This window comes from Panulirus ornatus, chromosome 56 (genome assembly GCF_036320965.1).
Source record: "Panulirus ornatus isolate Po-2019 chromosome 56, ASM3632096v1, whole genome shotgun sequence".
Taxonomy (NCBI): Eukaryota; Metazoa; Arthropoda; class Malacostraca; order Decapoda; family Palinuridae; genus Panulirus; species Panulirus ornatus.
The window spans coordinates 33,886,109-33,900,650 of NC_092279.1; the positions used below are offsets into that span (position 1 = coordinate 33,886,109).

The 14,542-nt window shown below is 41.1% G+C and overlaps 1 protein-coding gene across 2 annotated transcripts in view; it reads left to right on the plus strand.

Annotated features, from left to right (window-relative positions):
* Positions 1 to 14,542, plus strand: part of LOC139765788 (uncharacterized) — a 121,683-nt gene that overhangs the window by 23,333 nt on the left and 83,808 nt on the right. The window contains exon 3 of one of the 2 annotated variants that reach the window (XM_071693582.1): positions 12,247 to 12,335. The exons of the other annotated variant lie outside the window; for it this stretch is intronic. Within the exon in view, the coding sequence (XP_071549683.1) occupies positions 12,247 to 12,335 (89 nt within the window). The remainder of the gene's footprint in view (positions 1 to 12,246; positions 12,336 to 14,542) is intronic. 2 annotated transcript variants of the gene reach the window in all.

Sequence of the window (14,542 nt, forward strand, 5' to 3'; positions counted from 1 at the left end):
TTTGAAGGAATAGTGGTTCCAACAATGTTGTATGGTTGCGAGGCGTGGGCTATGGATAGAGTTGTGCGCAGGAGGATGGATGTGCTGGAAATGAGATGTTTGAGGACAATGTGTGGTGTGAGGTGGTTTGATCGAGTGAGTAACGTAAGGGTAAGAGAGATGTGTGGAAATAAAAAGAGCGTGGTTGAGAGAGCAGAAGAGGGTGTTTTGAAGTGGTTTGGGCACATGGAGAGGATGAGTGAGGAAAGATTGACCAAGAGGATATATGTGTCGGAGGTGGAGGGAGCAAGGAGAAGAGGGAGACCAAATTGGAGGTGGAAAGATGGAGTGAAAAAGATTTTGTGTGATCGGGGCCTGAACATGCAGGAGGGTGAAAGGAGGGCAAAGAATAGAGTGAATTGGAGCGATGTGGTATACCGGAGTTGACGTGCTGTCAGTGGATTGAATCAAGGCATGTGAAGCGTCTGGGGTAAACCATGGAAAGCTGTGTAGGTATGTGTATTTGCGTGGGTGGACGTGTGTATATGCATGTGTATAGGGGGGGTTGGGCCATTTCTTTCGTCTGTTTCCTTGCGCTACCTCGCAAACGCGGGAGACAGCGACAAAGTATAAAAAAAAAAAATATATATATATATATATATATATATATAAATATATATATATATATACTTTTTTTTTTATTGCCGTTGTCTCCCGCGTTTGCGAAGTAGCGCAAGGAAACAGACGAAAGAAATGGCCCAACCCACCCCCATACTCATGTATATACATACGTACACACACGCAAATATACATACCTACACAGCTTTCTATGGTTTACCCCAGACGCTTCACATGCCCTTATTCAATCCACTGACAGCACGTCAACCACGGTATACCACATCGATCCAGTTCACTCTATTCCTTGACCTCCTTTCACCCTCATGCATGTTCAGGCCCCGATCACACAAAATCTTTTTCACTATATCTTTCCACATCCAATTTGGTCTCCCACTTCTCGTTCCCTCCACCTCTGACACATATATCCTCTTGGTCAATCTTTCCTCACTCATTCTCTCCATGTCCCCAAACCATTTCAAAACACCCTCTTCTGCTCTCTCAACCACGCTCTTTTTATTTCCACACATCTCTCTTACCCTTACTTTACTTACTCGACCAAACCACCTCACACCACACATTGTCCTCAAACATCTCATTTCCAGCATATCCATCCACCTGCGCACAACTCTATCCATAGCCCACGCCTCGCAACCAAACAACATTGTTGGAGCCACTCTTCCTTCAAATATACTCATTTTTGCTTTCTGAGATACTGATCTCGACTTCCACACATTCTTCAAGGCTCCCAGGATTTTCTCCCCCTCCCCCACCCTATGATCCACTTCCGCTTCCATGGTTCTATTCGCTGCCAGATCCACTCCCAGATATCTAAAACACTTTACTTCCTCCAGTTTCTCTCCATTCAAACTTACCTTCCGATTGACTTGACCCTCAACCCTACTGTACCTAATAACCTTGCTCTTTTTCACATTTACTCCTAACTTTCTTCTTTCACACACTTTACCAAACTCAGTCACCAGCTTCTGCAGTTTCTCACATGAATCAGCCACCAGCGCTGTATCATCAGCGAACAACAACTGACTAACTTCCCAAGCTCTCTCATCCCCAACAGACTTCATACTTGCCCCTCTTTCCAAAACTCTTGCATTCACCTCCCTAACAACCCCATCCATAAACAAATTAAACAACCATGGAGACATCACACACCCCTGCCGCAAACCTACATTCACTGAGAACCAATAACTTTCCTCTCTTCCTGCACGTACACATTCCTTACATTCGATAAAAACTTTTCACTGCTTCTAACAACTTGCCTCCAACACCATATATACTTAATACCTTCCACAGAGCATCTCCATCAACTCTATCATATGCCTTCTCCAGATCCATAAGTGCTACATACAAATCCATTTGTTTTTCTAAGTATTTCTCACATTCATTCTTCAAAGCAAACACCTGATTCACACATCCTCTACCACTTCTGAAACCACACTGCTCTTCCCCAATCTGATGGTCTGTACATGCCTTCACAATCTCAATCAATACCCTCCCATATAATTTACCAGGATTACTCAACGAACGTATACCTCTGTAATTTGAGCACTCACTCTTATCCCCTTTGCCTTTGTACAATGGCACTATGCACGCATTCCGCCAATCCTCAGGCACCTCACCATGAGTCATACATACATTGAATTACCTTACCATCCAGTCAATAATACAGTTACCCCCTTGTTTAATAAATTCCACTGCAATACTATCCAAACCTGCTGTCTTGCCGGCTTTCATCTTCCGCAAAGCTTTTATTACCTCTTCTCTGTTTACCAAATCATTTTCCCTAACCCTCTAACTTTGTACAACACCTCGACCAAAACACCCTATATCTGCCACTCTATCATCAAACACATTCAACAAACCTTCAAAATACTCACTCCATCTCCTTCTCACATCACCACTACTTGTTATCACCTCCCCATTTGCGCCCTTTACTGAAGTTCCCATTTGCTCCCTTGTCTTACGCACTTTATTTACCTCCTTCCAAAACATCTTTTTATTCTCCCTAAAATTTAATGATACTCTCTCACCCCAACTCTCATTTGCCCTCTTTTTTACCTTTTGCCCCTTTCTCATGACCTCCTGTCTCTTTCTTTTATACATCTCCCACTCAATTGCATTTTTTCCCTGCAAAAATCGTCCAAATGCCTCTCTCTTCTCTTTCACTAATAATCTTACTTCTTCATCCCACCTCTCACTATCCTTTCTATTCAACCCACCTCCCACTCTTCTCATGCCACAAGCATCTTTTGCGCAATACATCAATGATTCCCTAAATACATCCCATTCCTCCCCCGCTTCCCTTGCTTCCATTGTTCTCACCTTTTTCCATTCTGTACTCAGTCTCTCCTGGTACTTCCTCACACAAGTCTCCTTACCAAGCTCACTTACTCTCACCACCCTCTTCACCCCAACATTCACTCTTCTTTTCTGAAAACCCATACAAATCTTCACCTTAGCCTCCACATGATAATGATCAGACATCCCTCCAGTTGCACCTCTCAACACATTAACATCCAAAAGTCTCTCTTATATATATATATATATATATATATATATATATATATATATATATATATATATATATATATATATATATATATATATATATATACATATATATATATATATATATATATATATATATATATATATATATATATATATTTTTTTTTTTTATACTTTGTCGCTGTCTCCCGCGTTTGCGAGGTAGCGCAAGGAAACAGACGAAAGAAATGGCCAAACCCCCCCCCATACACATGTATATACATACGTCCACACACGCAAATATACATACCTACACAGCTTTCCATGGTTTACCCCAGACGCTTCACATGCCTTGATTCAATCCACTGACAGCACGTCAACCCCGGTATACCACATCGCTCCAATTCAATCTATTCCTTGCCCTCCTTTCACCCTCCTGCATGTTCAGGCCCCGATCACACAAAATCTTTTTCACTCCATCTTTCCACCTCCAATTTGGTCTCCCTCTTCTCCTTGTTCCCTCCACCTCCGACACATATATTCTCTTGGTCAATCTTTCCTCACTCATCCTCTCCATGTGCCCAAACCACTTCAAAACACCCTCTTCTGCTCTCTCAACCACGCTCTTTTTATTTCCACACATCTCTCTTACCCTTACGTTACTCACTCGATCAAACCACCTCACACCACACATTGTCCTCAAACATCTCATTTCCAGCACATCCATCCTCCTGCGCACAACTCTATCCATAGCCCACGCCTCGCAACCATACAACATTGTTGGAACCACTATTCCTTCATACATACCCATTTTTGCTTTCCGAGATAATGTTCTCGACTTCCACACATTCTTCAAGGCCCCCAGAATTTTCGCCCCCTCCCCCAGCCTATGATCCACTTCCGCTTCCATGGTTCCATCCGCTGCCAGATCCACTCCCAGATATCTAAAACACTTCACTTCCTCCAGTTTTTCTCCATTCAAACTCACCTCCCAATTGACTTGACCCTCAACCCTACTGTACCTAATAACCTTGCTCTTATTCACATTTACTCTAAACTTTCTTCTTCCACACACTTTACCAAACTCAGTCACCAGCTTCTGTAGTTTCTCACATGAATCAGCCACCAGCGCTGTATCATCAGCGAACAACAACTGACTCACTTCCCAAGCTCTCTCATCCCCAACAGACTTCATACTTGCCCCTCTTTCCAAAACTCTTGCATTTACCACCCTAACAACCCCATCCATAAACAAATTAAACAACCATGGAGACATCACACAACCCTGCCGCAAACCTACATTCACTGAGAACCAATCACTTTCCTCTCTTCCTACACGTACACATGCCTTACATCCTCGATAAAAACTTTTCACTGCTTCTAACAACTTTCCTCCCACACCATATATTCTTAATACCTTCCACAGAGCATCTCTATCAACTCTATCATATGCCTTCTCTAGATCCATAAATGCTACATACAAATCCATTTGCTTTTCTAAGTATTTCTCACATACATTCTTCAAAGCAAACACCTGATCCACACATCCTCTACCACTTCTGAAACCACACTGCTCTTCCCCAATCTGATGGTCTGTACATGCCTTCACAATCTCAATCAATACCCTCCCATATAATTTACCAGGATTACTCAACGAACGTATACCTCTGTAATTTGAGCACTCACTCTTATCCCCTTTGCCTTTGTACAATGGCACTATGCACGCATTCCGCCAATCCTCAGGTACCTCACCATGAGTCATAAATACATTGAATTACCTTACCATCCAGTCAATAATACAGTTACCCCCTTGTTTAATAAATTCCACTGCAATACTATCCAATCCTGCTGTCTTCCCGGCTTTCATCTTCCGCAAAGCTTTTATTACCTCTTCTCTGTTTACCAAATCATTTTCCCTAACCCTCTATCTTTGTACAACACCTCGACCAAAACACCCTATATCTGCCACTCTATCATCAAACACATTCAACAAACCTTCAAAATACTCACTCCATCTCCTTCTCACATCACCACTACTTGTTATCACCTCCCCATTTGCGCCCTTTACTGAAGTTCCCATTTGCTCCCTTGTCTTACGCACTTTATTTACCTCCTTCCAAAACATCTTTTTATTCTCCCTAAAATTTAATGATACTCTCTCACCCCAACTCTCATTTGCCCTCTTTTTTACCTTTTGCCCCTTTCTCATGACCTCCTGTCTCTTTCTTTTATACATCTCCCACTCAATTGCATTTTTTCCCTGCAAAAATCGTCCAAATGCCTCTCTCTTCTCTTTCACTAATAATCTTACTTCTTCATCCCACCTCTCACTATCCTTTCTAATCAACCCACCTCCCACTCTTCTCATGCCACAAGCATCTTTTGCGCAATACATCAATGATTCCCTAAATACATCCCATTCCTCCCCCGCTTCCCTTGCTTCCATTGTTCTCACCTTTTTCCATTCTGTACTCAGTCTCTCCTGGTACTTCCTCACACAAGTCTCCTTCCCAAGCTCACTTACTCTCACCACCCTCTTCACCCCAACATTCACTCTTCTTTTCTGAAAACCCATACAAATCTTCACGTTAGCCTCCACATGATAATGATCAGACATCCCTCCAGTTGCACCTCTCAACACATTAACATCCAAAAGTCTCTCTTATATATATATATATATATATATATATATATATATATATATATATATATATATATATATATATATATATATATATATATATATACATATATATATATATATATATATATATATATATATATATATATATATATATATATATATATATATTTTTTTTTTTTATACTTTGTCGCTGTCTCCCGCGTTTGCGAGGTAGCGCAAGGAAACAGACGAAAGAAATGGCCAAACCCCCCCCCCATACACATGTATATACATACGTCCACACACGCAAATATACATACCTACACAGCTTTCCATGGTTTACCCCAGACGCTTCACATGCCTTGATTCAATCCACTGACAGCACGTCAACCCCGGTATACCACATCGCTCCAATTCACTCTATTCCTTGCCCTCCTTTCACCCTCCTGCATGTTCAGGCCCCGATCACACAAAATCTTTTTCACTCCATCTTTCCACCTCCAATTTGGTCTCCCTCTTCTCCTCGTTCCCTCCACCTCCGACACATATATCCTCTTGGTCAATCTTTCCTCACTCATTCTCTCCATGTCCCCAAACCACTTCAAAACACCCTCTTCTGCTCTCTCAACCACGCTCTTTTTATTTCCACACATCTCTCTTACCCTTACGTTACTCACTCGATCAAACCACCTCACACCACACATTGTCCTCAAACATCTCATTTCCAGCACATCCATCCTCCTGCGCACAACTCTATCCATAGCCCACGCCTCGCAACCATACAACATTGTTGGAACCACTATTCCTTCAAACATACCCATTTTTGCTTTCCGAGATAATGTTCTCGACTTCCACACATTCTTCAAGGCCCCCAGAATTTTCGCCCCCTCAGCCACCCTATGATCCACTTCCGCTTCCATGGTTCCATCCGCTGCCAGATCCACTCCCAGATATCTAAAACACTTCACTTCCTCCAGTTTTTCTCCATTCAAACTCACCTCCCAATTGACTTGACCCTCAACCCTACTGTACCTAATAACCTTGCTCTTATTCACATTTACTCTTAACTTTCTTCTTCCACACACTTTACCAAACTCAGTCACCAGCTTCTGCAGTTTCTCACATGAATCAGCCACCAGCGCTGTATCATCAGCGAACAACAACTGACTCACCTCCCAGGCTCTCTCATCCCCAACAGAGTTCATACTTGCCCCTCTTTCCAAAACTCTTGCATTTACCTCCCTAACAACCCCATCCATAAACAAATTAAACAACCATGGAGACATCACACACCCCTGCCGCAAACCTACATTAACTGAGAACCAATCACTTTCCTCTCCTCCTACACGTACACATGCCTTACATCCTCGATAAAAACTTTTCACTGCTTCTAACAACTTTCCTCCCACACCATATATTCTTAATACCTTCCACAGAGCATCTCTATCAACTCTATCATATGCCTTCTCTAGATCCATAAATGCTACATACAAATCCATTTGCTTTTCTAAGTATTTCTCACATACATTCTTCAAAGCAAACACCTGATCCACACATCCTCTACCACTTCTGAAACCACACTGCTCTTCCCCAATCTGATGCTCTGTACATGCCTTCACCCTCTCAATCAATACCCTCCCATATAATTTACCAGGAATACTCAACAAACTTATACCTCTGTAATTTGAGCACTCACTCTTATCCCCTTTGCCTTTGTACAATGGCACTATGCACGCATTCCGCCAATCCTCAGGTACCTCACCATGAGTCATACATACATTAAATAACCTTACCAACCAGTCAACAATACTGTCACCCCCTTTTTAATAAATTCCACTGCAATACCATCCAAACCTGCTGCCTTGCCGGCTTTCATCTTCCGCAAAGCTTTCACTACCTCTTCTCTGTTTACCAAATCATTTTCCCTAACCCTCTCACTTTGCACACCACCTCGACCAAAACACCCTATATCTGCCACTCTATCATCAAACACATTCAACAAACCTTCAAAATACTCACTCCATCTCCTTCTCACATCACCACTACTTGTTATCACCTCCCCATTTGCGCCCTTCACTGAAGTTCCCATTTGCTCCCTTGTCTTACGCACTTTATTTACCTCCTTCCAGAACATCTTTTTATTCTCCCTAAAATTTAATGATACTCTCTCACCCCAACTCTCATTTGCCCTTTTTTTCACCTCTTGCACCTTTCTCTTGACCTCCTGTCTCTTTCTTTTATACATCTCCCACTCAATTGCATTTTTTCCCTGCGAAAATCGTCCAAATGCCTCTCTCTTCTCTTTCACTAATACTCTTACTTCTTCATCCCACCACTCACTACCCTTTCTAATCAACCCACTTCCCACTCTTCTCATGCCACAAGCATCTTTTGCGCAATCCATCACTGATTCCCAAAATACATCCCATTCCTCCCCCACTCCCCTTGCTTCCATTGTTCTCACCTCTTTCCATTCTGTACTCAGTCTCTCCTGGTACTTCCTCTCACAGGTCTCCTTCTCAAGCTCACTTACTCTCACCACCCTCTTCACCCCAACATTCACTCTTCTTTTCTGAAAACCCATACAAATCTTCACCTTAGCCTCCACAAGATAATGATCAGACATCCCTCCAGTTGCACCTCTCAGCACATTAACATCCAAAAGTCTCTCTTTCGCACGCCTGTCAATTAACACTTAATCCAGTAACGCTCTCTGGCCATCTCTCCTAATTACATAAGTATACTTATGTATATCTCGCTTTTTAAACCAGGTATTCCCAATCATCAGTCCTTTTTCAGCACATAAATCTACAAGCTCTTCACCATTTCCATTTACAACACTGAACACCCCATGTATACCAATTATTCCCTCAACTGCCACATTACTCACCTTTGCATTCAAATCACCCATCACTATAACCCGGTCGCGTGCATCAAAACCACTAACACACTCATTCAGCTGCTCCCAAAACACTTGCCTCTCTTGATCTTTCTTCTCATGCCCATGTGCATATGCACCAATAATCACCCACCTCTCTCCATCAACTTTCAGTTTTACCCATATTAATCGAGAATTTACTTTCTTACACTCTATCACATACTCCCACAACTCCTGTTTCAGGAGTATTGCTACTCCTTCCCTTGCTCTTGTCCTCTCATTAACCCCTAACTTTACTCCCCAGACATTCCCAAACCACTCTTCCCCTTTACCCTTGAGCTTCGTTTCACTCAGAGCCAAAACATCCAGGTTCCTTTCCTCAAACATCCTACCTATCTCTCCTTTTTTCACATCTTGGTTACATCCACACACATTTAGGCACCCCACTCTGAGCCTTCGAGGAGGATGAGCACTCCCCGCGTGACTCCTTCTTCTGTTTCCCATTTTAGAAAGTTAATACAAGAAGGGGAGGATTTCTGGGCCCACGCTCCCGTCCCCTCTAGTCGCTTTCTACGACACGCGAGGAATACGTGGGAAGTATTCTTTCACCCCTATCCCCAGGGATAATATACATATACATATACATATACACATACACACACATACACATACATACGCACATATACACACCCACACACATACATATATATATATATGAAAAATGTAAGAAACAATTTAGAAAACTGAAACTTCTAGCTTGAAAATGAATGAAAAAAAATGAATGTCACATAATGGTTCAACCTCTGGCTATGGAAAAAAGGAAATGTATAATTTATTTATATTTTTATAAATATATATATTTTTATATATATATATATATATATATATATATATATATATATATATATATATATATATATATATTTTTTTTTTTTTTTTTGCTTTGTCGCTGTCTCCCGCGTTTGCGAGGTAGCGCAAGGAAACAGACGAAAAAATGGAACAACCCACCCCCATACACATGTATATACATACGTCCACACACGCAAAATATACATACCTAAACAGCTATCCATGGTTTACCCCAGACGCTTCACATGCCCTGATTCAATCCACTGACAGCACGTCAACCCCGGTATACCACATCGGTCCAATTCACTCTATTCCTTGCCCTCCTTTCACCCTCCTGCATATTCAGGCCCCGATCACACAAAATCTTTTTCACTCTATCTTTCCACCTCCAATTTGGTCTCCCACTTCTCCTCGTTCCCTCCACCTCCGACACATATATCCTCTTGGTCAACTTTTCCTCACTCATTCTCTCCATGTGCCGAAACCATTTCAAAACACCCTCTTCTGCTCTCTCAACCACGCTCTTTTTATTTCCACACATCTCTCTTACCCTTACGTTACTTACTCGATCAAACCACCTCACACCACACATTGTCCTCAAACATCTCATTTCCAGCACATACGTCCTCCTGCGCACAACTCTATCCATAGCCCACGCCTCGCAACCATACAACATTGTTGGAATCATTATTCCTTCAAACATACCCATATTTGCTTTCCGAGATAATGTTCTCGACTTCCACACATTCTTCAAGGCTCCCAGAATTTTCGCCCCCTCCACCACCCTATGATCCACTTCCGCTTCCATGGTTCCATCCGCTGCCAGATCCACTCCCAGATATCTAAAACACTTTACTTCCTCCAGTTTTTCTCCATTCGAACTTACCTCCCAATTGACTTGACCCCAACCCTACTGTACCTAATAACCTTGCTCTTATTCACATTTACTCTTAACTTTCTTCTTTCACACACTTTACCAAACTTAGTCACCAGCTTCTGCAGTTTCTCACGTGAATCAGCCACTAGCACTGTATCATCAGCGAACAACAACTGACTCACTTCCCAAGCTCTCTCATCCCCAACAGACTTCATACTTGCCCCTCTTTCCAAAACTCTTGCATTCACCTCCCTAACAACCCCACCCATAAAGAAATTAAACAACCATGGAGACATAACACACCCCTGCCGCAAACCTACATTCACTGAGAACCAATCACTTTCCTCTCTTCCTACACGTACACATGCCTTACATTCGATAAAAACTTTTCACTGCTTCTAACAACTTGCCTCCCACACCATATAGTCTTAATACCTTCCACAGAGCATCTCTATCATCTCTATCATATGCCTTCTCCAGATCCATAAATGCTACATAGAAATCCATTTGCTTATCTAAGTATTTCTCACATACATTCTTCAAAACAAACACCTGATCCACACATCCTCTACCACTTCTGAAACCATGCTGCTCTTCCCCAATCTGATGCTCTGTACGTGCCTTCACCCTCTCAATCAATACCCTCCCATATAATTTACCAGGATTACTCAACGAACGTATACCTCTGTAATTTGAGCACTCACTCTAATCCCCTTTGCCTTTGTACAATGGCACTATGCACGCATTCCGCTAAACCTCAGGCACCTCACCATGAGTCATACATACGTTAAATAACTTTACCAACCAGTCAATAATACAGTCACCCCCTTTTTTTAATAAATTCCACTGCAATACAATCCAAACCTGCTGCCTTGCCGGCTTTCATCTTCCGCAAAGCTTTCACTACCTCTTCTCTGTTTACCAAATCATTTTCCCTAACCCTCTCACTTTGCACACCACCTCGACCAAAACACCCTCTATCTGCCACTCTATCATCAAACACATTCAACAAACCTTCAAAATACTCACTCCATCTCCTTCTCACATCACCACTACTTGTTATCACCTCCCCATTTGCGCCCTTCACTGAAGTTCCCATTTGCTCCCTTGTCTTACGCACTTTATTTACCTCCTTCCAAAACATCTTTTTATTCTCCCTAAAATTTAATGATACTCTCTCACCCCAACTCTCATTTGCCCTCTTTTTCACCTCTTGCACCCTTCTCTTGACCTCCTGTCTCTTTCTTTTATACATCTCCCACTCAATTGCATTTTTTCCCTGCAAAAATCGTCCAAATGCCTCTCTCTTCTCTTTTACTAATAATCTTACTTCTTCATCCCACCACTCAATACCCTTTCTAATCAACCCACCTCCCGCTCTTCTCATGCTACAAGCATCTTTTGTGCAATCCATCACCGATTCCCTAAATACATCCCATTCCTCCCGCACTCACTTTATATATACATATATATATATATATATATATATATATATATATATATATATATATATATATATATATATATATATATATATATATATATATATATATATATGCTCTAATCAATTTTTTCTTTTCGGATGAAAGAAATATAATTTCCTAATTGTGTTTTTTTTTTTCAAAATTTAAATTTCAATGTTTTCATATTGATGAAAAGTAATGTACAGACACAATGATGTAGTCAAAATTCATATAAGTATCTTCTTTATAATTAGTGTTACATGGAATGGGGAAGATTTTTGAAGAGAGATAGTGGTGGTTTTTTTGAAAACTTTGAGTAGTTTCAGTAAAGTATCTTTCTATTAAAGCGTGTAATGGTCACATCAGTGACAATACCTAAAAGTTTAGTCTTCCTTCCTTTTCGAATGACATCTTGCAATTGTTTGCGTTTTTTACTCATCTTTGTATTTCTTTGCAGGCGTTTTTCTTGGGACTATTGTGTTTGCTTTTGAGTATCTGAATTATCATGGCTTACATCCAGCACTTACATCTGTTAATACTGTCCAGGTAAACAGCAATCTATTCTTGTTTTGTACTTGGACTTGTTCATAACCAAGATAATGTTTAACCCTAAAACATGATCGACTCATGTTTGGAATAATTCTATTTGGAATATTCCTTTGGATCCAGGAGACCCACTGGAGAAAATAATATTCTAATTCCAATCTAATGAATACCAAAGAAAGTACATGAGACCTAAGCTTTACTCTACCTTATTAAGATATAGAAAAAAGAGACTGTTAATGGAATTGACTATTGCAAGAGAATAGAAATGAAAATTGACGTGAAATATATTATTCACTTTTATCAACATAACACAAAAACTCCTATCAAAAGGACTTAATATTAGAGGTATCTATTCTTCCTGCTGATAGACGGAGAGCTTCCCTGCTTTACCATGATCTGTATGCCATTCACTATTTGTAGGATTTTTGTTTCATATACCATCATTACGTATGGGTATAACCGACTCAACTATATGAAAAGAGGAATTCAGATTACACAGTGACACATCCACTCTCGGCAATGTCTAGATAAGAACTTAAGGTAGAGTGGCCCAGGAGGTCATACAGTGATGGAAACACCGTAGAACAAACGAACTTCGAAAAGTGTCTGGTCTGACAGACCCAAGGATTGTGTTCTAGGGTTAAGAAAACACGTTAAAGCTGCTTCAGTAAACGTACATACATGATTATGTGCAGGCTTAACATACGGTTAGGAAACTGTATCTTACATATGAGGAGCAGGTTCTCGAAAAGGGAAAGAAAAAACAGTAAGATTTTGTCGTGTGAATTCAAACAGATCTCATTTAATCACACTGTCGCATCAACATCACCAACTGTCGCTCGATATATCGAACACTGAAAATAAGAAGAGTCTGTAGTTATGACAAAGTCCTATCTGGTTTATTTCTTCACTTCAGAAAAATTATCGAAAATTTAGACAAATATATGAACCTCGCCGGTGTAGCTGTTAGCGATCGTGACCTTGACGCTTGCGCAGGTCGCCGAAGGTCGAGCGCGTAGGTTTGAGTCCTGGTAGCGACATTCCGTCTAAAGGCAACCCAGCTGTTCACCCTCCTTTAGGGTTATTGAAACAAATGTGTATTTCGTTCAGTCTAGGGTATATATATACACACACACACACACACACACACACACACACATATATATATATATATATATATATGTAAATATATATATATATATATATATATATATATATATATATATATATATATATATATATATTCTTTTTTTTTTTTTGCTTTGTCGCTGTTTCCCGCGTTTGCGAGGTAGCGCAAGGAAACAGAAGAAAGAAATGGCCCAACCCCCCCCCATACACATGTATATACATACGTCCACACACGCAAATATACATACCTACACAGCTTTCCATGGTATACCCCAGACGCTTCAGATGCCCAGATTCAATCCACTGACAGCACGTCAACCCCGGTATACCACATCGATCCAATTCACTCTATTCCGTGCCCTCTTTTCACCCTCCTGCATGTTCAGGCATCGATCACACAAAATCTTTTTCACTCCATCTTTCCACCTACAATTTGGTCTCCCACTTCTCCTCGTTCCCTCCATCTCCGACACATATATCCTCTTGGACAATCGTTCCTCACTCATTCTCTCCATGTCCCCAAACCATTTCAGAACACCCTCTTCTGCTCTCTCAACCACGCTCTTTTTATTTCCACACATCTCTCTCACCCTTACGTTACTTACTCGATCAAACCACCTCACACCAAACATTGTCCTCAAACATCTCATTTCCAGCACATCCATCCTACTGCGCAAAACTCTATCCATAGCCCACGCCTCGCAACCATACAACATTGTTGGAACCACTATTCCTTCAAACATACCCATTTTTGCTTTCCGAGATAATGTTCTCGACTTCCACACATTCTTCAAGGCTCCCAGAATTTTCGGCCCCTCCACCACCCTATGATCCACTTCCGCTTCCATGGTTCCATCCGCTGCCAGATCCACTCCCAGATATCTAAAACACTTCACTTCCTCCAGTTTTTCTCCATTCAAACTTACCTCCCAATTGACTTGACCCTCAATCCTGCTGTACCTAATAACCTTGCTCTTATTCACATTTACTCTTAACTTTCTTCTTTCACACACTTTACCAAACTCAGTCACCAGCTTCTGCAGTATCTCACATAAATCAGCCACCAGCGCTGTATCATC